This window comes from Zasmidium cellare (assembly GCF_010093935.1).
Source record: "Zasmidium cellare ATCC 36951 unplaced genomic scaffold M409scaffold_25, whole genome shotgun sequence".
NCBI lineage: Eukaryota > Fungi > Ascomycota > Dothideomycetes > Mycosphaerellales > Mycosphaerellaceae > Zasmidium > Zasmidium cellare.
In genome coordinates, this window is record NW_022986969.1 from 121,644 (window position 1) to 145,779 (window position 24,136).

At 54.4% G+C, this 24,136-nt stretch overlaps 8 protein-coding genes across 8 annotated transcripts; 4 read left to right on the forward strand and 4 right to left on the reverse strand.

Moving 5' to 3' along the window:
* Nucleotides 1-394: 394 nt before the first annotated feature.
* M409DRAFT_67711 (uncharacterized protein) lies at nt 395-1,347 on the forward strand (the record flags this gene model as incomplete). Its single annotated transcript, XM_033817520.1, has 2 exons — nt 395-519; nt 579-1,347. 2 exons carry the CDS (start codon nt 395-397, stop codon nt 1,345-1,347), a joined length of 894 nt encoding a protein of 297 aa, XP_033665454.1.
* Nucleotides 1,348-1,530: 183 nt separating this feature from the next.
* Nucleotides 1,531-2,760, reverse strand: M409DRAFT_67712 (uncharacterized protein; the record flags this gene model as incomplete). The annotated part of the gene is made up of 1 exon (XM_033817521.1): nt 1,531-2,760. The coding sequence occupies one exon, from the start codon at nt 2,758-2,760 to the stop codon at nt 1,531-1,533; it is 1,230 nt and encodes a 409-aa protein (XP_033665455.1).
* Nucleotides 2,761-5,466: 2,706 nt separating this feature from the next.
* M409DRAFT_67713 (uncharacterized protein) lies at nt 5,467-6,780 on the forward strand (the record flags this gene model as incomplete). Its single annotated transcript, XM_033817522.1, has 2 exons — nt 5,467-5,492; nt 5,727-6,780. 2 exons carry the CDS (start codon nt 5,467-5,469, stop codon nt 6,778-6,780), a joined length of 1,080 nt encoding a protein of 359 aa, XP_033665456.1.
* A 1,472-nt stretch (nt 6,781-8,252) lies between these two features.
* Nucleotides 8,253-8,945, forward strand: M409DRAFT_56402 (uncharacterized protein; the record flags this gene model as incomplete). The annotated part of the gene is made up of 1 exon (XM_033813284.1): nt 8,253-8,945. The coding sequence occupies one exon, from the start codon at nt 8,253-8,255 to the stop codon at nt 8,943-8,945; it is 693 nt and encodes a 230-aa protein (XP_033665457.1).
* Nucleotides 8,946-10,106: 1,161 nt separating this feature from the next.
* On the forward strand, nt 10,107-11,619 carry M409DRAFT_24966 (uncharacterized protein; the record flags this gene model as incomplete). Its single annotated transcript, XM_033807477.1, has 4 exons — nt 10,107-10,436; nt 10,485-11,339; nt 11,396-11,446; nt 11,506-11,619. The coding sequence occupies 4 exons, from the start codon at nt 10,107-10,109 to the stop codon at nt 11,617-11,619; spliced, it is 1,350 nt and encodes a 449-aa protein (XP_033665458.1).
* A 2,964-nt stretch (nt 11,620-14,583) lies between these two features.
* On the reverse strand, nt 14,584-16,585 carry M409DRAFT_24967 (uncharacterized protein; the record flags this gene model as incomplete). Its single annotated transcript, XM_033807478.1, has 3 exons — nt 14,584-15,797; nt 15,848-16,421; nt 16,475-16,585. The coding sequence occupies 3 exons, from the start codon at nt 16,583-16,585 to the stop codon at nt 14,584-14,586; spliced, it is 1,899 nt and encodes a 632-aa protein (XP_033665459.1).
* A 668-nt stretch (nt 16,586-17,253) lies between these two features.
* On the reverse strand, nt 17,254-21,313 carry M409DRAFT_67716 (uncharacterized protein; the record flags this gene model as incomplete). The annotated part of the gene is made up of 4 exons (XM_033817523.1): nt 17,254-18,792; nt 18,846-19,722; nt 19,778-20,193; nt 20,252-21,313. 4 exons carry the CDS (start codon nt 21,311-21,313, stop codon nt 17,254-17,256), a joined length of 3,894 nt encoding a protein of 1,297 aa, XP_033665460.1.
* A 779-nt stretch (nt 21,314-22,092) lies between these two features.
* On the reverse strand, nt 22,093-23,046 carry M409DRAFT_24969 (uncharacterized protein; the record flags this gene model as incomplete). Its single annotated transcript, XM_033807479.1, has 1 exon — nt 22,093-23,046. One exon carries the CDS (start codon nt 23,044-23,046, stop codon nt 22,093-22,095), a length of 954 nt encoding a protein of 317 aa, XP_033665461.1.
* Between the last annotated feature and the right edge of the window lie 1,090 nt (nt 23,047-24,136).

Sequence of the window (24,136 nt, forward strand, 5' to 3'; positions counted from 1 at the left end):
GAATACGCTCTGCCAAGCTGCGCAAAACGCCACCGGCTTGGCGTATCTTGATGGCAAGATTGCTTCAGGCGCTACATTCTGTACGAATGGATAACGTGACTTGGAATAGAACACATGCGAAGACCAAGACGAGTCGAGGTGAAGTGAAGTGAGGATGTTGTCAATGCTTGTCAAGGTTCGGCCCGATCTTCCGAGCATCGATGACGGAACGATCTGCAGCATCAAAAGCTCTCGATCTGTAGCCCAGGAACAGCTCCCCAATTCACATCCTCTACTGAACTGAAGCTTTCCGAGAATCCTCAGAGTTTGGGGGATCGAATCGAACAAGAGACCTGTCGACGAAGACGCCAAGTCGGCATTCCAAAGGCTGTTGTAGAAAGATCCAGGGAGCGGAATGTCGGGGCCAGCAGCCGCAACTTCGCTCAAGAAGAAGCTCGTGGTTTGCGGAGGCAATGGCTTCGTGGGAAGCAGGATATGCAAGGCTGCGGTAGCAAGAGATTGGGATGTGGTCTCGATAAGGTAACTTGTCAACACCACCTTCAATCTTCCACCGTGGAATGATCTAACACGCGAGACAGTCGATCAGGCGAACCCAACTGGCCCTCCGTCACCTCCCACCAAACCGCGCCTCCGTGGTCGAAATCCGTCACTTGGCGCTCAGCCAACATCCTCCACCCCGAGACCTACAAAGCCGACCTAGAAGGAGCGAATGCAGTCGTTCATTCAATGGGGATTCTGCTGGAAGCAGACTACAAAGGCGTTCTCACAGGAAAGGAGTCACCGATCTCAGGACTAAGAAGAGCGTTCTCTACAACGAAACAAGGCGGAAATACCAACCCAATGGATCGAAAGCCTGGACAGCAGATTGAGCCTGGGGAGAAAGATGGGCAGTTGACATATGAGTTGATGAACCGCGACTCGGCTATTACGCTGGCGAGGGAAGCAAACGATGCGGGAGTAAAATCGCTCGCATACATTTCTGCGGCTGCTGGTGCGCCTATACTGCCTGGGAGGTATATCAACACGAAGCGGGAAGCTGAAAGCACGATTTCTTCTGCGTTTCCCAAGATGCGGAATGTCTTCATCAGGCCGGGTTTCTTGTTCGACTCATCACGCACGTTCACGATGCCAATGGCTGCTGTGACATATAGCGGGTTCATTGCGAACTCGTTGACTGGAGGGAATCTTACCTGGCTCATGGGAGCGGGTGGTGCGAAGCCTTTGAAGGCCGATCTTGTCGCGGAGGCTGTGGTTGAGGCGTTGTCTGACGATGCCGTCAAGGGGCCTGTCGAAGTAAAGGAGATCGAAGAGCTTGCCAACAGGGCTTGGAGGAGAGGCATGCTGTGAGTGCTGTCGAAAAGGGAGAATATCTACTCTGCTCAGGCTCAATGGAGAAGCGTTCAAGCGTTAAGTGTACTATTATATGTAACATTATCAAAAGAAAAGCCTATCACGCTCATCAACATGCTCCAGGGGTATCTCATTTCCAACCGAAATATGCAGCCGCAAATGCTCGCTTGAACCAACCCATTAATCGACATCGTTCAGCAAAGTGCCACTTCTTTGCTGCGAAGTGGACGTCTTCTTCAGCAACTCATCAATCTCGTCAACACGCGCGTTCGCCGTCAAGTGGTCCGCCGCCGCTCCATGATCTCCAGGATGGAGTTGCATATCCGCAGGCGTAGCCTTGGCTTCCTCGCTCGACTTCACCTCATCCTCGTCCTCACCCATAGAGTGATATTCCTCATCGCCATCATCATCATCAATATCATCCTCCTCCCCAGACGCACCACTAACAGCATCCCCATCAACATGCGCCCCAACAATCGCCGACAACTTCCCCGCCTCATCCTCCCTCAACGCCTTCCGCAACTGCTCACCCCAAAGCAACGTAAAGTTGACATTAAAATACACCTCCCCCGTCTCGCGATTCTTAAACACATACCTCAAACAATGCGTCTTCTCCCCGATATACTTCAGCACCTTCAAACTGAAACCCGGCAGCTTCAAACTAAACTGACTGAACGAGATGTACGGATTGTAGAAATCCGCCTGGTACAAGCGATCCTTCTCGAAGACGAACGGCTCGCGGTTCGCGGGCGAGAGGAAGAATTTCCGCCGCTTTTCGTTGTTCTCCGGGAGGTTGTACTTGTATCTCACTTCGCGTCCCGTGCCATCGGCGCCTTCGGCCAGAACACCCGGGGCGTCGAAGTCTTTGCCGTCCATGACTTTCTCGCCGACGCGAAGGCCGAACCAGCAGGATAAGGAGGGGCCGTAGAGCCAGGGCTCGTCGGCGTAGACGTCGCAGCTCAAGCCCGGGTCGATGAATTCCTTGACGATGCGGAAGGCGGTGTTGAAGCCCGGGGGGATTTTGTCCCGCACCGGGTGGTCCAGATCATTGCCCCAGACGGTGTTCAGACTTGGAAGGTCCTGTTTGGGCACGAAGCTGAAACCTAGCGAGTACTGGTCTCGTTCGTGCATGGGGTCGTTGAAGTATTCGCTTGTTGGGGGGCATGATGAGGGGAGACCACGGAAACCTCGTACGCGAACGTGGATTTTGGCGCGGAGGAAGTCGTTTTCGATGTATGTCGGTGAGGACTCGTCGTTGACGTGGACGATCTTGTGGTCTTTGAGGTCGTAGGAGGGCCCGGCTGTGACTAGGAGGCGATATTTCTCGGCGTCTTCTGATGTTGGAGGACCGCTGGAGCCTGAGCGGGTTGATGTTGCTTGGGAGATTTTGCTTCTCATGTAGGAAGTCATCGTTGTTGGGATGGCGCGATGTTGATGTCCATCAGATGTCAGCTAGACGACTTGCTGCTTTATACTGTTATTCTCTCATTCAGTTGCCTGTAGCATACATGTATTTGTTTGGATGGATGATAGCATGACTACGGTGACGTAAGAATTCCTCGAGCCCTTGGATCTGAACGACCATCATGTGAAATGCGGAGAAGGATGCGAGAGACCCGCGCTGATTGGTGGATGTCAATGTAGTGCCTATTGCAGCAAGACCACGCGCAGAGTGCTCAGCCTTGAAGGATCGATTGCAAGTTTTGTTCGTGCAACTGTTGCGCTTGGCACGGATTGTTAGCATTTGATGACCTCGAAGTGTGGCGAGTTACTGGGCTGGGAGGATGATCATCCTCATTAGCCCTGTGGTTGACGCTTTATTGATTTGGAGCTTGGGGATGGACGGAGTACGGAAAGAAAGTAAACGTAGAAGTGAGGACTGAAGTATCGAGCAGGAGAGACGTCAAAATCAACGAAAGCTTGAGGCTGTGAGAACTGTAAGGGTAGAGATATCTTCAATGCAATCAAAGTAACCTTGCTGTTCACTTTCGTGGTGCGGTACCAGGAAAATGAATGACTCCATTACTTGACAGCTTAGTCTTTGAGCGAAGAGGGTCAATATGATATGAATGTAAATGAGATTTCCAGCACTGGTGACAGCCTTGCAGCACCATTCGTGACCTACCTGTCTTGGAATCTCGCGATATCAATCTGAGAGTTGCTATCCTTTACAGACAGGCTTTCCGGTTCATCAAACTTGCAAGGCTTAATGCCGTAGACGAGGAAGCCTGGTATTGAGCCTAAGTGACCGGTCCAGGCGAGAACCGAATCCTAGTCAAATCTTCGCGGCACGCAAACAAGTTATACAGGGCCCTTTAGAGATTTGAGATATCTGAAATTCAAATGTATGCACATAAGAAGGGGTCGCGCATGGAGACGTACGGTAGGGCTTCGGCGACAGTAGCAATGATGGTCCATGACAGAACGACGACCTCACCTCAGAGGCTCGCAGGACGGAGTGGCCTTGCTGGATAGGCACCCCAAGCAACCTGAGGCAGCGAGCGTCAAACATAGAGTGAGGGCTTTTCCGTCCAGACCCCGCTTGCTAGTAAGGCATCCAGAACACTCGACCAGCTACAGTGGTGAGATAGAAAAGCGCAGGGATGAATGTGGTAGCTGCCACCCCATTCTCCACATAGAAAGCCCTACAAGAGGTCCAGAACCCGACGAGTCTGTCTAGAGTAGACCATCCAGCCAAAGCCCGGGGGATGTGTTGTCCAGCCATAAAGCCGGTGTCGCAGGGCCTAGTTCTTTCGCACTGTCCGGGATATATGCTTCAAAAGTTGTGGAGAAGAACAGGACCAGGCGACCAGACCGTGAGGCATTCCTAGCGTGGTTGTCGCCGCAACCTCGCCATACCCATGAATCTGATCTGAACGGAGAATCTGTGGGGAGATGCTTTTCCAGGTTCAGGTAAGTGGCAAGTCTGGTGGAGAGCCGCCATTTCTGCGCCTCTGAAGAAGTGGTCTTTCCGACAGAGTACGACGTCGCAGCTGTCATCCAAGAATAGCGGCACCTAAAAGTGCTTCACACTCCGATCCTCTTCACCGACTCAGAATAATAAGAGGAAGACGTGTTTCCAGTCTGTCTCATCAAGCGCGGGTGGCCGCAAGGATCGATATGCGCTGGAGTGGTGGAGATGTCGAAAAGACGGCGACTGGGTCGGTCCTTGTTCAAAGACTTAGCTGGTCGTATGCAGGTCGCTGACTCTTGGGGTCGTTGATCACGGATAACAAGGTGAAGAGAGCCGGGCCAAGCTCCCCGTGGAAAACATGCCGACGGCGGGCCGGCTTACGTCCTGCAACACCAGTCATGTCTTCTGTGCTTGAGCCGTGATCCGAAATGCCTGCCTGGGGAGGAGCCTGACATCCAGATGGCAGATGTCATGGCTCGTGCCGGCATGCCCATGCGACGTCCATGACACGTTCAAGACGGAAGGTTAACGCCACAGTGGGTGCATTCGCGGGCGGTCTTTTGGACATTCTTCGGACCAGGCGTAGGAGGCGTGCAGTGGCGGTGAATCGTCTTTCCATCCAGATCTGCTTGTTCGCGTGATGAGTCCATTCTTTTCTGCTTCCCAATAGCGCTCGCATGTAACTCGGGCTTCCCTAAAAGATTGGAATCGGTGTGAAGGTGCATGAACCTGAGTCGCCGACAGCTATCAACCAGGTCGTAGGAGCATCTTTGCCAGAGTCGTCAGCCGCGTGCAGAAAAGCCGCAGAACAACAACGAAGAGGTTGCGAGGCGTGTGTCAGATAGAAACCCGGTTGCTATTTCAGGGAGCCCCTGTCAACGTTTCATCGTCGCTGCGGCGGGCTTGGCGGGTGTGGCTGGGGGCTCCAAGTTGCGCCCTGGACAAAGGGAAACTCAATTCGACGACACTTCAACCACACCTCCATCGACATCACGACCGCCTATCATCCTGTCCGCTCTTTGTATCGAGCCTTCGAATGCCAATGGGAAAGACAGGCGTGGCGATGGGACAGACGGTGGTTTCGCCAGGTCAAAGACTTGCGCGTCGTCCATGGATTATTTTAGTCTCGCTGGGCGGCTGCTGACGAGTACTGCCAAAACACGAACTGTTCCTTCTTGCACTGCCCGGTGGGTTGGACGATGATGATGAGGACGTGTTTGTGGTCGAGGTAAGAGTTGTCTACGACATTGTTCTTTCTCTGCTTTCAGTCTCTTTTCTTACAGAAACACTTTCCCGTCTCGTTTATTGCTGACAGACTTTCCTCTCCGTCTTCTGTACATACAGCATTTTGCGTTTTGGTCATTCGCTTCACCACATCAGACGGCTCGAAACAGTAAACGAAACGACAGACGTGTTTTCCCCTTCCTACGGTGTCAGCGATGCTCTACAGATCCCTTGGAAGTCTGTTCGTCCTAGCCAGCCTGCAGGCGGTCTCGGCTCAGAACTCGACAACCACTTGCAACAACAGCCCTTCGCTCTGCTCGAGACAGTACAACAATGTCACCTACCTGGGAGCTCACGACAGCCCTTTCTTACGCAATGACGAGACCGACTTCTCCACATCGGGGAACCAATTCTACAACACAACACAGCAGCTCGCTTCCGGCATGAGGATGGTCACCGGGCAGATCCAAAATCCCAGCAACTCCACTGCTCTTCACATGTGCCATACGAGCTGTGACCTGCTGGACGCCGGGACCCTCGAATCATGGTTGAGCGAGATAAAGACATGGATGGATGCCAACCCGAACGATGTCGTCACCATTCTGCTGGTGAATGGACCTGGTGCATCGGCAAGTGACCTCGCATCTGCATACACGTCCTCTGGCATGTCCCAATATGCGTATACCCCGGCTTCGACCAGCGCGACGAGCACATGGCCGACACTCGAATCATTGATCAGCAATGGTACTCGAGCAGTGAACTTCGTATCGACACTGGACGACAACACGGGCGCAACGTACCTCATGAACGAGTTCGACTACATGTTCGAGAACAGTTATGAGAACTACAATGCGAGCGACTTCTCCTGCGACGTCAACAGACCTTCCAACCTCGCCAACCAGACCTCCACGGCCATCAGCAGCGGCTACATGAGCCTGGTAAACCACTTCCTCTACGAGCAACAAGCCTTCGGCATCTCCTCCCCCAACGAAGCCGCCATCACAACAACCAACGCCCCCAGCGGCGGCGGCTCCGGCAACCTCGGCGACCACGCCCAGAAATGCTCCGCACAGTACGGCAAAGCCCCAACGTTCCTCTTGGTCGACTTCTCCAACGTCGGCCCAGCCATCGACACCGCCGACACCCTCAACGGCGTGTCGAATCCCACGGGACGCACCAGCCTGCCGGACACGCCTCTGAGCGAAACTTCTGCTGCTACCATTGCGCTTCCCCAGACCACGACGCTGTGCTTGGGCCTCGGCACGGCCTTGCTTGCGATGGTGTTTTTGTGAAACGGGCAACGGTTTCGTGTGGCAAGACTGAATGTAACGCTTTGATGATGACACGAAAACAACAGAATGAACGATTGGGATTTTTGGTTGAATGAAAGCATAGCGATTGGAGTTTGGGTAACAGGGGCGAATAGTCGGTCAAGCGATGCGACCCTGATAGACAGACCTGATATTGTAGTCGTGCGGGCACAAGAACCCCGTGCTCTTAATACCTTTTATATCAATCCTGGCATCTTTCGCCCGTCTTGCTGATGATTGGGTCCAATGACTACTGGAACGTTCACCGTCTCGCTGGAAGTGATGTCGCCTCGTGAATCCCACGGTTTCGCTCTGTGGCACCTTGACGTAACATGACCCTCATGCCCGTCGACCAAGAACGACAGAAATGACAAGGCGCGAACGTATGACAGCGTTGGGGGCGTACAAAGGCAGCCCGCAAGGACCGGATGAAATCAGTGCCGGGACTGTGGTGACCGGTAACAGAAAGCAGGACGGGATCGGAACACCGACCAAAACCAGCTGCCCCTGGTTCTTGGGTTCAGATGACAGCCTTGAAGCAGTTCTTCCGACCCAAGATTGATGATTTGGGGGGCGCGCGGGATGCTGATGTGCGAACACGCACCACGCCGGCATGCATGTCACCTGGATGTTTAGATTAAACGCAATTATCGTGGTACATATATTGCATTGGATCTTGGTCGAAAGGGGAATGCGCAGTCGTCTAGATCCATGCGAGCGCTTCGAGATCCAAAGTGTTTCGAGCTCTTGCTCCCCCGGTCAGTTCGTGAGTCCAGTGCATTGTTGCTGTATTGCATAGCACATGACGTGCCCCTTATTCTGGCAGCAGGAATTAATTATCAGGCAGCAAAGCAGATGAAGCCTTTTCAGCCACTTTTGCACACAGCATGCTGGGACGGTGGCATTTTCGTTCCCAACGACGTGGAGAGCTAGGGATGCATTCCCGCATCTCGCAGATGCTCGGTCGAGATCCTGTTGGTTGGACCGCGCACGGGAATGGACCCAGGTGCTCGTCGCGCGTTGGATTCCTGTGCTCAGGTTTGGAGGGCGGTATGTGTGGCAGATGGCCTTGTGACATGCCATAGGTACAGCAGAGGGGGAGATTTACGGTACAGAGACGCCAGCGGCGGGGCGGGAGCGGAGCGCAGCCACGTTGATATCGGACCCAAGTGAGGGAGGGCGCAAGCAGCCCGGGCACGGCAAGAGATCGTGATAAGGTGGTATGCCGCACCCCAGCACTCGTCTCGTTTGGCGAGCTGGACCGTGGAATTGGGAATGCGACAAGAAGGGCCGCGATCCTTGCGCCAATCAATTGGGATTATACTGACGACAGGCGGGCGTCACGCAGCGCAACACAAAGGCGTCTGCGATCGCCGCCGACAGGGCCTCTCCATGCCGCGCTGCCATTGCGCCCACTGTACGCTCGGTGCGCCGGTGACGGACTGGTCCAATGAATGCGCGGCGCCGCACTCCCTCTTGGACGTTCCGAACTGACAGGCACGCGTTGTGTCCTGTCAACAGCAGTAGTGCCGGGCGGGTGGTGGTGCGGCGCTGCAGAGGGAGGAGTTCAGGTCGGGGTGGCTGTCTGCGTCCTACGGCGGCTACTTCTCCGAGTCACTGGACGGGTGCACGAGGCGACGTTTCCAGAGCGCAAGACCACAAGGACGAGCGGGCGATGGTTCTGGGAGTGGGAGCTGGTGTTGTGCTCGCACGCGGTGTGTTTCTGCTGGCACTCCATCGAAGAAGAGAGGTGTGCTGCGCTGCTGCGGCGCTGTGCGGGCCCGTCCAGCGAGCCGAGCACCCGGTTCGCGCTCGGCGGCGGCGATCGGGAAGACAGGGATGGGCGTGGCGACAGCACTCTATCCTGCTGCGAGAGAGTGGAAGCGAAGCGTCACGAGCGTCAACCTGCAACGCCGCCATCTTGGGGCATTTGCAGCATTTCTCCCTCACGCGCACGCCGACGCGCCGGCCCTCACCGCTCCGCCATCGATCCATCAAATCCATCAATCAATAATGGACGGGCGACTCATGCGCCCATTCGCCGCACCAGCACCTATCCCGTGCCGATCTGCTGCGGCGGCGGCCGTCGAGTCGCCGAGGCGCGCGAGTCACTGACAGCAGCCCAAGATGGACCGCGGCTCCTCTAAAGAGCACGCGAGCGAAGCATGTCGAGCAGCGCGCCGCCGATCCAGCCCCAAACCAGCAGCCCATTGCCCAGCGGAGCCCGGGCGGATCAGACACACTCGCAGCGGGCGACCTGTCAGCGCATTAAGGTTAGGCCCAGAGATGCTGTCTGCGAGACGGCCGGCATGGGGTCGTGCAAAGCGCCAGCCTGGGCATCGTGGTCTTGTGCCAGGCGGGAGAGTCGAGCCTGCTCTCTATCCATTCATCACCTACTTGACCCTTTGCTCTCCCCTCGGCATCTCCCAGATTGCCCGAATGCTGCTGCATTTCTCTCTTAGCCCGGGCAGTCGAGCCGGTGAGTAGGCTGGCCCGCGCTGTGCCAAAGTGCAGTATTGCAATACCCCAATCTGGCATCGAGCCGCTGTGACGGGTCCACCGCCAGGCAAGCCCGAGCGTGTGTCAAAAGACTCACTTGACTGGATGCGGCAGCATTGTATGACGCTGGCCGCTGCATGGTGCATGCGCCATGCGGGCCGTTGGTGCTGGATGCTGGGTCTGTCCACACTCCGGCACCAAGGGCACACACGGGATCGTAGAGCGTGTCCATCTCACCATCCTGGGAAAATTCACTGCACCCTTGCCTGCATTATATTTGCGCAATTTTTCGTTGCCCGCATAAGTGCAACAAGGTCCATCCGTCAGACGCATCCTGATCATCTGCAGGACCCGCCTGTGCAGTCCCTGCACGCCTTGGACGCCAGTATCTCGGGTTTTGGCTCCATCTCAATGGCCCTCCCCTCCCAGCTTGTCTTGCCCCATTGTGTACTCCCAGTCATATCCTGGACGCCCATCAATTAATAGCCCCTCAAACACCGGTCCAGGTTGCTTCTCAACGTCGATGTATTTCTGTTCTTAACAACCACTTGAAGCGCCCCTCCCGGCAACGATCGAAGCAACCTTAAGGCTGGAGGATTCAGAGCTAGCGGCAACGCCTGGTTTGATTCAAAAGCTGCTCGTCTCCTTGCATTCTTGGTCACTAGAATCCGCTGCCCGTCGACACACCTCGCCGTCAAGCCCGTCCACTGCATGGTCAACGCCATCGACGAAGCTCGTACATTCTGACTTCTGTGGACGACTACGCTCGATTGCTCATTCGATTGACTGGATGAGCCGCTCGAATCAGCATGGAAAGTCTCTCGTTAAATGAACGACATCCGTATCATCGATACAGTGGACATCACCATTCGAAAGATCGAAGACACCGCTCCCCGCGACTCCCAACCCCAGAGGACTCTCGAAGCAGCAACGACACAATCGATGGTCAGAGTCCGCGTGAGGCTGCACCGCCTGTTTGTGACTACTCGCGTGCTGGCATGAACGACAACAACGCCTCTCTGGCCATTCCTAGCTCAGGTGGGCATTACCGACGCGACAGTGGTAACGCCAATGCGCCACACTCTCCTCCTTATCGTCTGACCGACGAGCAAAAGCCGTCCCTTCCCCCGCTCAAGACTGTTGGTATCACCCTCCCCATCTCTTTGCCCACTTCTGACAGCATATAGGTACTCGGCGATAATATATCCAGCCCTCCTCGAACTCCAAGCCCTCACGAGTCCGCCATACAACCCTCTCCACGAGAGCCGTCCTACAACGCCTTGACTTACAAGCCTCCAGCTTTGTATCCCAACAAGAAGCAGAGGACCGAACCTGCTTTGCACTCAGCGCCAGCGTACTTGGGTGGAAGCGGCTTCAAGTCCTCATTTCCACCATCCGCGACACTCGAGCCACGACCTTACAGCTCCTCTTTGCGCCCGCAGGTGCAGTTCCTCCCAATATCGGCCCCAGTAACTCGCGTGAGCACGCGATGGCCGTCCGATGTAGCTACCAGTCCACCGTGGCGATCACAGTATCCAACACACGCACAGCAAGCAAGTTCCAGTATCGATGCGCCAGCCAGCCATTACCAGACACCCGAACAGACACCAACCTCTTCCATGGTTGAACCTTCATTTCCACGAACGAACGCGTTTCCCGGTCCAGCGCAGGACCCCTTTGCAAGAGAGATGCGCGAGAGCTTTGCACGTTCTGGTCACCAGCGAAGAGGCTCCACTAGCAACTACAGCCTTTATCCATCGCGACCGTACGAGCGCGAGGCACCTCGCGCCATGTCATATCAGCAAGGAGCGCGTCACTCGCTCCCAGTCAGAGGCGTTTATGCAGATGCACATGAAAGTCCTCGGTATGGCCGGCCGGACGAGCTGACGCGTCCGATGAATGGCTATGGACAACCTCCCTACCAAGGCAATATGCCCGCTTTCTTCATGCCCAGTCACTACGAGTATCAGCACGGCAAGGCACGGAAGAGGAGCAATCTACCAAAGCAATCGACAGAGATCATGAAGAATTGGTTTGATAGGGTGCGTCGAGACGTCAATCTCACACGACCGCCCACACCAGCTAATTCTTCTCGCAGAACATCACCAACCCGTACCCCAGCGAAGAGCAGAAAGCTATGTTCTCCAACGTAAGTCATCATCAGCACCAGTAGCTTTCGTCTTGACATTAGTGCTGATTTGCCTTCAGGCTACCGGAATCAGCATGACGCAGGTCAGCAACTGGTTCATCAACCATCGACGGCGCTGCCCGGAGCTGCGCGACAAGCGCGACAAAGGACGCATGCGAGACGTTGATGTATGACGACGATGACTTTTTTTCACTTCTTTCGACAATCCGTGTATGATTATGAGATTTCACCCGAAAAGTTTGGGAGGCTAGATGAAGCTGAAAGACGACGCCTTTGACGAACAATCACACATAGATGCAACAATGAATACGGCAGCCCAAAAACAGCGACAGAAGGAAAGGTGTCGATTGTCATGGGGACATGGGATCATGTCAGGAGGCAAAAACAATGTACAACCTCCTCGATTAGGGGGATTAATGCTACTACTGCTACAACGAAAATACAGACAGGAAAAGAGTCTCGAACCGTATTCAAGACAAAAAACCCCGACCCAGCGTGTGAGTTCCCAGGAAGACCCAGCGGTCATCAATCGTTGGATCGTTGAACACTTTCGACGAAAATGGCAGTTGCGCCGACGAAAGCTCGTGTTCTATCACGTCGCGGGGGTTTCATCACACGGTTTGAAGACGCCCAAAGCGAACGTCGAATTCCTACCATGGTCGAAACGTGGGATTGACTGTAGAACTGATTCAACGTGCGTTTGTTTGAGGGTTATTTTCGGCCTCTCTGCCACAGCAGGACCTTCCGAGCTGTTTGCCCGGTCTCAATCGTTTTGGAAGGAACGATTCTGGACTCCACTGTCATGTGGAGATGGATGTGCCGTGTTCCTTTTTATGGCTTCGTCAAGGAGGACCTTGACTTCCAACGTTCATGATTTGAAATGTGAGTCTGTGGCGCGTCGAGAGCAGCGGCGGTATGTTGACGCGAAGAGCTGGATCGGCAGCCATGGGACAGTGTACATGTACTTTCCTGTCAACGCATGTCGGCGGCAGACACCGCGTGGCGATTCACCTACTTTGCACGCACTCCAGGCCTGCTCAGTGCTGACTCCAGCGAAACCCAACTTGATCATCAGAAAGACAAGTTGAACATATAACAAAACATACCGCTGCCCACCTGAACATCTCCTCGCCAACAAACAACCCCAGACCCCCCAGCCAGAGCCTCTCGCGGCCGGGCGGTGTCCCGTCGACCAGGAGATCCGCCTCGTCCTCCCCCAGATCGACCAGGTCGCGATGTGCTCCCCGAAGCCAGGCATGCCAGCACATAAACAGGGTTGGTCCAGGGTTGACAAAGAAGGACAGGGCAGGACGCCACAACCAGCACCACGCTCGCTCCCTCGGCCCGGAACTGGCTCAAACTTTCGCAGCGTGTTTGCTCTCTACAACGGTCACTGCTTACGGTGCAGTTTTTGCTGCTGCAAGTCATCAACCCGGTCTACCATCGCGGCATCCCTGAACGTCATGTGAGATAACGGGACCTCCTTTTTTGCGACCGTCTTTGATGAGGCGTTGGATCTGAGACCTCACGTCGGTGAAGTCGGAAGAAACGTTTCACTTTTGACAACAAGGAGCTTTTTCATCGCACACGGCACAGGTCGCTACAAGTATCCAGGTTTTACGGAAGAGAAATCTTGGTTCGAAAGAATGCTGCCACCCGCACGCCGGACCCCTTGGCAACGGTTTGTGGTTGATCGATCGTCAACCAAATAGAAAGGAGCGCCTTTCCTAAAGACGGAATCGCAAAACAACGTGATGGACACGTTGGACCCGGCGTGAGCCTATTTTATCTGGATGATGATGACCCCCTGATCTTGGGATGAGATACTAGTGGACGTTTGATGGACGTGTGCTGGGATGATCTTCCTTCGTAGGAAGGAGAGAGAGGGAGCGCGCGATACGCTCGAGAGGAGATGATGAAGGAAGATCGCTCCTCGAAGATGGAGTGTATGCGAAAAGTCTGAACGGCGACAACTGCCGGAGAAAGAACTGCCCAATCCTCTGCTGTTGCTTCGACGAAGTCCGCTAGACGCCGACAAAAAGTCCACTGCAGAGAAAACGTCCTATGAGCAGTCAACCAGATACCACCAAGCGGACAAGACCTCGAACGCCAGAGATTGATCAAAAGCTCGACCTCACGATGCCACAAGTCTCCACAAGCTGAAAAGGACGAAAGCTTGTACCATTCCCTATCGGCCCTTTTCTGTGATAGACATCTGTCAAACCTGCAGACTCCCAACGGTCAGTCACATCGACTACAATCTGAAACATTTCGTGTCCGATCGAATCAACATCTCCCGCCTCGGCACATCACAGCCACGGCTGTTCAGATGTGTAAGTCCAGCGAAGGAGGGATCCTCAAGTGCCACGGCCCGATCGTATACATCATTAAAACAGCCGCCTACGTCCTTGATCCTGGATCCGAACACCATCGCGCGGTGGGCAAGCCAGGAGGAATTGAGATGTGAATGTCGAGATCGTCTTCGTTGCGCATCACCCGTCATTGCTTTGCGGGCCCATCAATGCTGTTCGGCAATCTCATTCTGGGCGCCTTTTCCCCGAGTCGATGCCACACGCTCCATAACACAGAACGTGGCTCTGCGTATACCGGTTCGGGAAGTCGATCAGTCGATATGTGCGTGCGTCAACCCAAGTCAGACGAGACGATCGAGGTGAGCCGTCGAAGAATGAGTCCGTACTCTGCGATTATACGATGGTCGACATTGCATACTGGAGTTCAGTCTTCGATGCCGACCACATACTAATGAAGCCGACGAAGGCAATGTCTTTCCTAACATGGCTTGTTCAAAGTTGGACGAGTCTTCAAATTGTCCTCCAGGACTGCCTGGGGGGCTCTCAGGAGGTCATACCCAACTGAAGCCTATCTTCTCAACGATATCTCACCAGGAAACTACGAACCTCGACGCATCCCCACAGCCGCCTAAGCTACCATCACGACGAAGGCGCTCCCAGGACATGATATTCATCGTCACAACTCCGGAGCGTGAACGAAAAACCAGGTGAGAGAACTTTTTAATTCAATTCACAGCCTTGACTTAGGCGTCATTGCAATACCATACCATACCGGCCATTACATCGTTACTTGTACAGCATGCATCATCATGTTCATCATTCCATTCACCACCAACCACCGCCGTGGCCCCAGCCCCAGTGCGGAGGGTTATGTGGGTAGCCACCAGCCTGGCCCTTCTTGACCAGCGTCAACTCATCACCGACACCAGACCCGTCGCCCTTGATGAACTGCCAGGTGAGCTTGTTGGCATCGTGGAAGGTCATCTTGCTGAAGCCGTAGTCCTGGGCATTGAGCACGGCGGAGATGTTCAGTCGCGGCTGCGAGCTGCTCAGAGTGCTGTGGCTCTCGATGTTGCCCGCCATACCGTTGATCAGATGCGTGAGCGAGACACCTGGGTTGGTCGTGTAGGTGTTGTTGTTGACGACCGAGGCGGTGTCGATGCTGCCGTTGGAGGTCAGCGGGTACAGACGCTCGTACCAGTGGATGTGGCCGGCGAGGTAAGCGTCGACGCCGTTCTGGATCAGGAGGTCCTGGAAGGCGTTGCGGACGTTCTTCTGGTAGGAGGAGACTTGGGACGAGTACATTGGACGATGGGACATGGCGATGACCCAGGGGGTCTTGTTGCGGTCGACCGAGGCGAGGTCCTTCTTCAGCCATTGGTACTGCTGGTAGGCCTCGTTGCTCTTCCAGTTGTTGCCTTCGATGGCGCCGAAAGGACCGCTGTCGGTGGAGTAAGTCTTGTTTTCGGCGGGCTTGCCACTTGGGTCGTCCCTGATGAATGGCCATTCGGGCGAGTATGGGAAGTCGGTCTCTCCGTCGATGGAAACAAAGTGAGCGAGGCCATAATCGAAGGAGTACCAGAAGTTGCCGACACCACCGGATTCGGTTCCTGGCATGCGGAAACGGTGCTGGTAGGTGGTGAAGTTGCGCTGGGAGACTGGGCAGCTGTAGTAGGTCAACTTGTCCGAGGTGGAAGAGTTGGACTTGTCGTCGTTGAGATAAGCAGCGAGGATGTTGCCCTGTCCATCGAACTCGGCGCACGACGCCTCGTGGTTCCCTGGAAGAACCATGTATGGGATCTTGGTGGAGACCTCGTTCTGCCACTGCTGCCACAGGTCCCAGTTGGACTCGTAGATGACGTTGAAGTCGCCACCTTGAGGGCCACCCTGGTTAGGGATCTCGCCAGCTGGAAGAGGCTGGTCATACTCTGCTGGGAATGGTGCTGGAGGCGTGCCTGGCAGCTCAGTGTTGGTTCCGTTGTAACAGAGTGGCCAGGAGTCCTCGCATGGGAGGATACCGGAGTACCAGTCATCAGCATCTAGATCAAAGGTCAGTCAAGTTCTACACATGAGGTCCGAACAGACATACAGCTGATATCTCCACCGTGCCATGCGAACGCCACGCCATCGTTGACAGCGCTGACGAGCTGCTTGTGCGTGCCATGGGCGTTGGTGTAACCCATGTCGTTGAGCACAGCGATAGTGAAAGACTCCTTGTCGCCAGCAGAGCGGGCAGTCTTGAAGCTCATGACGCTGGACTCGGTGGTGCCATTGGCAGCCGGGATCTGGTAGAAGTACGTCGTATCTGGCCTGAGACCCTCGAGCTGGACGTTGTGGAAGTACTGCGAGCAAAGAGTGACATCTACGAGCGAGCATGGTGGCGTTCGGTCGTAGGTGTCAGTCACACCGGTTGCCACGTTGGACAATTGCCATGGACGGCTGCCCCAGCGGACAGTAGGAGCATTGCCGAGTCCGAATGGCGTTTGGTAGTGGATGTTGATGCCATTGCTGCCAGCGTATGCCAGCGAGATGACATTGACGTTGTTCTTTGGGTTGTTCGATCTTGGCTTGACAGCTGGTGGCTCGACCAGACGAGGGAAGCCCTTGCCATTGCCCTTCACGGTGGGATCAACCCAGTCGGCCACTGGAACCGCTGGCCCAGTCTGAGAAGGTCGTTAGCTCTGGATCGGCCACTGATCGAATTATTGCCACTCACGTATGGAAAGCGAGTATCAACATCCCTCGCATCAAGCTTCTTAAACGGAGGCGCAGCCTCAGTCGCCACAAACAAGGCTCCCAAGAGCACAGACGTCGCAGTAGCCCTCATCTTGTCGAACAAGCACAGCGAGTGATGAAGGAAACACAAGAAGAGTTCAAGCCTTACCACCAGCACGAAACCGATAGGCTACAGCAACCAATTTGTACCCATCGCCCACCCACGCGGCCTTCGCCTCCCAAGCGGCGTCCCATCCGCATCGAGCCAGATTCGTGCCATTCGACCTTCCAGAAGGTGTTGCTGTGCGCGGGAGATGAACGACGGTGCAGCTGTAGCCAACGAGCCAACGTCGACGCCAAAGCACGTGTAGGGTGCCTGTCGGGCAAGCGGCATGGCAGAAATGTGTCTGCGGCCAACTGCGAGATAAGAAAGCCGCACGTGTGAGGCCAAGGGTCGTTCGGCGTGGACGAGGGATGCGAACGACCTTCTCCTTAAGGTTTAAGCTCATGCAGGTACGGCAGATGCTTGAGTGTCTTCGCGAGCTTAACCGGTGGGGTGATCCGCGCGATGTCGATTAGTTGGCCAGTGAGAGGGAAGAGGTTGGTCATTCTCCTCTCAGCTCGACCCTTCATTCAACAATTTTTCCTCGAGTTGGAGCTGTCGAGGCACGGTAGTTTATTTGTATTGTTGCCCAGGTCTGGCTTTTGTACAAATCAATCACTATTCATACAGACTGATCGAAGTCGTCTATCGTCGTTAAACAAGGTGTATCACTGTCGTTATGCCTGATCCAAAGACTGCGCCAAACACATGGCAAAGTACCTCCCTCGCAATGCTTGCAATTCCTCGTGGGTGCCTTGTTCCACAATCCTCCCGTTCGCCACCACGAAAATCACGCTGGCATGCCGGATCGTGCTCAATCGATGGGCCACCGCAATGGTCGTTCGACTCGAGGCAGCCTCATCCAATGCCTTTTGCACGATGCGCTCACTCTGGGTGTCCAGCGCTGATGTGGCTTCGTCGAGCAGTAAGAGACGGGGCTTTCGAATCAATGCTCGGGCGACTGCTATCCTTTGCTTTTGACCACCGCTGAATTGGCCACCTTTCGATCCACATGCCGTGTCCAGCCCTTGGGGAAGAGATGATACAAACTCCAGAGCGTTGGATTGTCGACATGCCTCTTGGACTTCTTCGTCCGATGGATCGTACTGCAGACCGAGAGCTATGTTCTCGCGGACGGAGCCTTGGAAGAGTGGTGGTTCTTGCTGCACCATGGACATGTACTGTCGGTACAGCTTTGGGTTCATCTTAGCAATGTCCTCGTCGTTGAGCGTAATGCGGCCAGAAGTCGGATCGTAGAATCGCTCAATGAGGGAGACGAGAGTGCTCTTTCCACAGCCAGATGGGCCGACAAAAGCAGCGTAGGTACCGGGTTCGATCTTCATGCTGATGCCGCGTAGAACTCTCGACGCATGTCGTTGAATATATCTGAACTCCACATCTTTCATCTCCATTGCGCCGTCACCAGAAGGGCCAATGTCCCTGTTCTCGTCTGTCTCGCGGATCTTCGCCTTGAGTGTCCGTAACCAGAGGATGTAGTTCGCTGCAAGCCTAGCTTTCGTGATGGACGAGGTATATCCAAAGAATTGCGCCGCTGCTTGTCCGCCAAAGACAACAGCAATGAATACGACGAAGAATTGACTGGTGCTATATTCACCGCTTGCGATTAGTCGTGATCCGTACCAGAAGCCAAGGGCCATAACCAAGAACTCCAGTGACTGCGACAGCGCGTAAGGGACGAGAGTGATTAAGTAGCCTCGAGTCGACTTGAACACGATGCCGTCCATGGTCTGCGAATACTCCTTCATAATCTGGGATTCCAACGTCAATGAAGAAATCGTCTTGATGGAAGTCACGGCTTCTGTGGCCAGTCCAGCGCTGTCAGCGAAGTGGTTGCTGCTGTCTTCTTCCAACTTCTGGTCCATGCGAATCCGAATGTATCCAGACCCAAGCAGCACGGGCATGCCGCCGAAGACCACGACCAGGCCCAGTTTCCAGCCATATGCAATTGCCAAAATGCTTGAAGACAGGACATTGACAATGACAATAACCATGAGGGAGACGTTGGCTGAGATGAGTTCCATCAGAGACGTCGGTACAGAGGACAGCTTGGAAGTCAGGGATCCAGACGAATTTTCTGGACGATCAAAGAACTCAGGATCCAGATTGAGGACTTGTTCCATCATTTCCCGTCGATAGCGGTGGGTGACCGTCTGTCCGATGACATTGCAGCACCAACCGATGGCGAAATAACCAATCTGCTCAAGTCAGCGAACGTCTGAAGGTATAGCTTTTGCAGTAGGAGACGTACAAAATTGGATATAGCAAGGACGAAGAACATTAGAGCGTAGAAGTCGGCTTGAGATTGACCTTCGTCCGGCGGGAGAATGAAGACGTTGATCAGGCGTGAGAAGAGGATTGCCTGTGCAGGATACATGCCTCCACCTAGCAGACATCCACAGAACGAGAGGATGTAGCACCAGTAGAGTTTTGGGTTCTCCTTGAACATGATGTAGATGCACCTGATCAATCCGTAGCCGAGTGTGCCAGATGTTAGTTTCTTGATCTCAGCTTCGGCGGTAGTGGACGCAGCGTCCGTCTTGGTCCTTTGAAGGCTGAAAGCGTGCTCTAGGCGTTTCTCGTCATCCTCGTCGGCAATCTCGGCTTCGCCTTCTTGTGTGTTGAGGTCTTGTGCCCTTACCATGGCAGCGTAATGACCATCTCGTTCGATGAGCTCCTTGTGGCTGCCTTGCTCAATCACGAGACCCTGTTGCATGACAACGATGTTGTCAGCGGATCGAATCGTAGCAAGCTTGTGTGCGATGGTGAGCGTGGTCTTGTTCTGGGAGACACGGCTAAGTGCAGCCTGGACGACCTTTTCTGCGGTTGGATCCAAGGCACTGGTGGCTTCATCGAGCAACAAGACCTTGGGGTTGGAGATGATGCTACGAGCAATCGCAACACGTTGTCGCTGGCCGCCACTGAGCATGCTTGCTCGCTCTCCCACTTGAGTGTCGTATCCTTCGGGAAGCTCCATGATGAAGTCGTGAGCGTTGCTCTGACGACAGGCGTCTTGCACCAGTTCCATCTGCTCATCATAAGGAAGTTCGAGCTGAGATCCCACGAAGCCTTTCGAGACGTTCTCGAACACCGTTCCCTGGAAAAGCACAGGTTCCTGCTGAACGAGCCTGTAGGACATTAGCGTTTGCAAATGGTGTAGACTCTCACCAAAGCCACACATACCTGACATTGCTTCGAAGCCACTTCGTATTGTACTCCGAGATGTCCACGCCATCGAGAAGGATCTGACCTGAGCTAGGCTGATACCACCTTTCCATCAAACCGATGAGCGTAGATTTGCCGCAACCTGAAGGTCCAACAAGCGCGGTCGTCTTGCCAGCTGGGACGGAGAGGGTCAGGTTCTTCAATACTTGTGCCTGCGGTCGCGAGGGATATGCGAATTGCAAGTCACAAATTTCTATACTGCCTTCACAAGACGGTGGCTGTTTTCCTTCCGGGGCGAGCGGATCGAGCAAGGACGGTTTGTCGATGATCGAGAGGAGCTCTGATGCCGCTGAGGACGCGTTTGCAATCGCCTGCTGCTGGGGGATGATCAGACCCATGGACGTCGCACCGATGGCCACTGAGAGAATGACGGTCTGGTCAAACAGTCAGCATCTCACTCACCAAATTCATGAACATTCCGCGCAAACTCACAAACACAGTCCCAACGCTCGAAATCTCGCCACTTCGAAACATGCGATAGCCCTCCCAGAATGCCAAAGCCGTGGCTGCCGTGACGAGGAAGTTTTGACTAGAGAACAAGATACCATAGTTCGGACTCTTCTTCTTTCCCTCTTGATGCGCCGCCGTCAAATATTCATCGTACTTGGCTACGATCTTGTCCGCCGCACCAAATGCGTGGATACTTCGGATTGAGCTGATCGCATCTTGAGCCAGCACAGCTCCCTGCGAATAGAACCTGGTGATCCGAGACTCCTGTTTGGCATCGATCGGGATGATGATGCCGACGCAGAGAAGCAGTGCCGGCACGATACTCATGCAAATGAGTGCCAGCTTCCACTGGACCGCCAATGCAATGATAAATGACGAAAAGAAGAGCGAGATCCCCTGAACAACAATGGCCAGCTTTTCAGAGATTCCTTGATTGACACGGTTGCCGTTCGTCGTGACTTGGGTAGCGGCAGAACCGTTGTCCATCTTGTCGAAATGCCATACTTCTTGTCTCAAGGTGGATTCAAGGAAAGCTTTCCTCAATGTTCGAGTGGTCCTGATACTGGCAATGCTGATGGCGACGTTTGTGAAATATGTCAAGGCGAATCGAGCCACGAAGAGGTAAATGAACCATAGTACAAAGTGATCGACTTTGCTGCGGAACTCGTCTGGAGTGGATCGTCCTGCGGCAAAATTGTTGAAATCGGTTGTAAACTGGCCAAAAACCAGTGTCATCAACGGTAATGCTGCGCCAGATGCCACGGATGCTGTGAGTGATGTGATGTAGAGGATAATGTCCAGGCGATCGCAAAACCTGAAGACTCTCATGTAATCTCGAATGGAGCCCTCATCCTTCTTCTTTTTCTTCTTGCCATCCTTCTCCTCTGTGGCAACATCCTCGCTGTCTGATCCGGAGTCTTCTTTCTCAGTAACATCTCCTGCTGGACTGACGTCGATCATTTGTTCTCCCGGTCCCAGAGGTGCGTTGGCTGCTGCTGCTGCTGCATCCAGAGCCTTCTCATCCAGATGGGTTCGCTCCGTCATCCTCGGCGAGCGAGATCGTCGTGGTGTTGTTGATGAAGTCAACGGGCCGTGGTCCTTATTACAAAGGAAGGACAAAGCACGAGCGACTATATCAAGCCAACGCCACGAATCATGATGTATTCGCAGGCAGAACTCTGGGCGCCAATGTGACAACTGAACGAGGTTTAGCGAACGCGAAAGAGCATGAACGAGGTCTGGATACGCCGTTTGATGATGAGTCTGGCGCTCAGCCCTAGGCTGAAAACAGTAGACGAAGGAACACAATGATTTTACAGTCGGACATTTCAGACTCCGGCACGATGCATCGAGCAATCTTGGGAGCAGCACTGCGATCGAGAAAGATAGCTGTCAACTATTTGCTTTGCGAACGAGAGGCGTCGTGGGGTCAGTTGCCTCCTTCGTTCAGCTCCTCCAATCATCATGTGCAGAGTGCACGGCGGGCGCGCGATCCGTGCTGATCTATTCCGTAAGTGGCTGGATACGGAATTGAAGCTCAATGATGATTCCAACTCCGAATGTCGTACTCATGTCCATGAAACCTCGACAAGTTCGACAACTTGGTCCATTGCTCCTGCTGCCGACGACGCATGGCCGGTGAGCGCTGTGAGCAACATGTTTGTCCCGGCCCATGTCGGCTACTGGGCCAAGTTTCACAGACAGCGATGGCGGTGCGAGAAAGTCGTATTGGACCTGGTTGCCAAGCACGGCTGAAAATGACCGTGTCACCGTGAAAGTGCCCGGTCAATGAACGTATCTCAGCCTCATCGTTGTGTCATATCTCATATCGCTGTGCCTCGCTCGAAGCTGTCTCTGATGTCTGCAGTGTATTTGTTGTAGAAACGAGCCAGCTTCATGTTGAACTGCTTGTTCTTCTCGTTGATGTAGGTGACGTCGCCTCCATCGTCGTCTGCCCGTCCACGCTCTCTACGCTTCTTCATCCGAGCCTCTTCCGCCTTCTTGATGTCGCCAACCAGTCTGTCCACCGCAGCTCGTGAAGGCTTGTTCTCCGAAAACGATGTGCTGTCCGCGGTGGAATAAAAGCTGCCGTCCTTGTCCACAGCAATGAGCTCCCCATCTGGTGCTTCCACAATCTCCAAGCCACCGCTCTGGACTGCCCTGTTGATTGCATCCCGCTTGTCCTGCTCGTAGGCCTCCAGCCTCTCGTCCATACCCGCCTTCGCCATCTGGCCAAGCTGCCGCTTGTACACCTTCCCAGCTTCTTGAGAGTAGTCCTGGAACGCGTTCTTCTCGCGATTGCGCTCCTTCTTTACCATCCTCTTATCCCACTTCTCACTCTCGTCCACCGTCCAGTCCCACGCTCGCTTGCGCTCGAAGTCTTCGCCAGATTCCTCGACCTCAGCTTTCAAGAGCTTGTGGTTTGCGACCTCTTTCTTGCGGTTGAGAGAATTGAGCTGAGATGGGTCGACCGAAGCACGTTGGGCTTCATGCTTGGTGTCTTGTAGATTCGATTTGCGACTGGCCGCGTTGCGAGCGCGCAAAGCGGCAAAGCGAGCAGCACGATCGTTTGCTGGCGCTTCTGAAGCCGGAGGTACTGAAGTTCCCTCCTGATCGCCCGTAGCCGCTTGTGCTTCTACGGTTTCAGACTTCGTGTTGGCCTCTTGCGTGGTATCCTCATCGTGCGCATCCTGTTCGGTCTCAGTGAATCGTCGCTTGGACGCCTCTGCAGCCTCCTCGAGTGCCGGCGACCCCTTGCGCTTTCGAGTATTCGGCATGTTGTGTTAGTTTATGGGTTCCTGGGTTGGGTTGACGAGTTGCAGTGAATCGTTCAAAAAGTCAAAGTGACGAAGACGTAATGACTAAAATCTTACTCATAAAGACACGTGATCTGAACTGGGTGTACTTCACTCTTCGCCGACCATTGTTTGAATTCGCACGTCGCAGACGAACTGAGTGCGGGCGACATGACACTTGGCCCGACTAGCATTGTGATCACCGGCATGCTTGACACTATTTAACTCTCCTCGCCGAGACCATGCGCGTTGGCGGCGTCGTTTTGATCAGCACCCACCACGGCACCGAGACAAAGTCAACTTCACTTCTCGCAGCGGGACGGGCTCGATTTCGCGAAGGAATCGGGGCGCTCTTTTGACAGCAATCCTGCTTGCGCAATCGGTACGGCTCACATGCAAGTTTGTTCGACTTGCCGCCGGCAGAGCTCACCTCTGTCGTACGAATGAGTACTGGACTGGGCGCTTCGAGACAACCAGGGAGCTCGAAGCGAGTCCACTCAGCTCTCACAGCTCGACCCGCCTCGACTTCACCACCTCCCGTATCGGCAGCACGGTACCGCTGTCCCTTTGCCTGAACCTAGCCAGCGCCAATGTTGCGTTGCGGCGTTTGCTGATCTTGTGTTACAACCTTCCTCTTTGCGAAAGAGGCCGTTGAGGGCGCCTGGTGGCAAGCAGCTGATTGGACTACGCTGGACCCAAACATTGACCCATGAACACATGTCCAGTGCTCTCGGTGAGAGCCATCCAATAGGAGTACCAGAATGAACTCAGACTTATACAACCACGCCTGAGAGAAATGTCACCGGTCCAGCTGAAACGAAATCCTAGGACACATGCTTCGTGTAGCAGTGAACCTCAAGGGTCACTTGTGATGACGAGGTTTGTCGGCCTCAACGATAGCGCGCACTCGTTGGTGCTTCCGGTGTGCGTCGCGCAGATTACTTGGATGCACCCTGCTGTGCCTGCTGGTCGCGTGCACCAGAGCGTCCAGTCCTTGATGTGGGTTAGGCTGAACTGCCGTGCAACCTTTCAGCCTTGGGCTTGTCTAATCCTTTGCTTGTTTTGTGGAGCG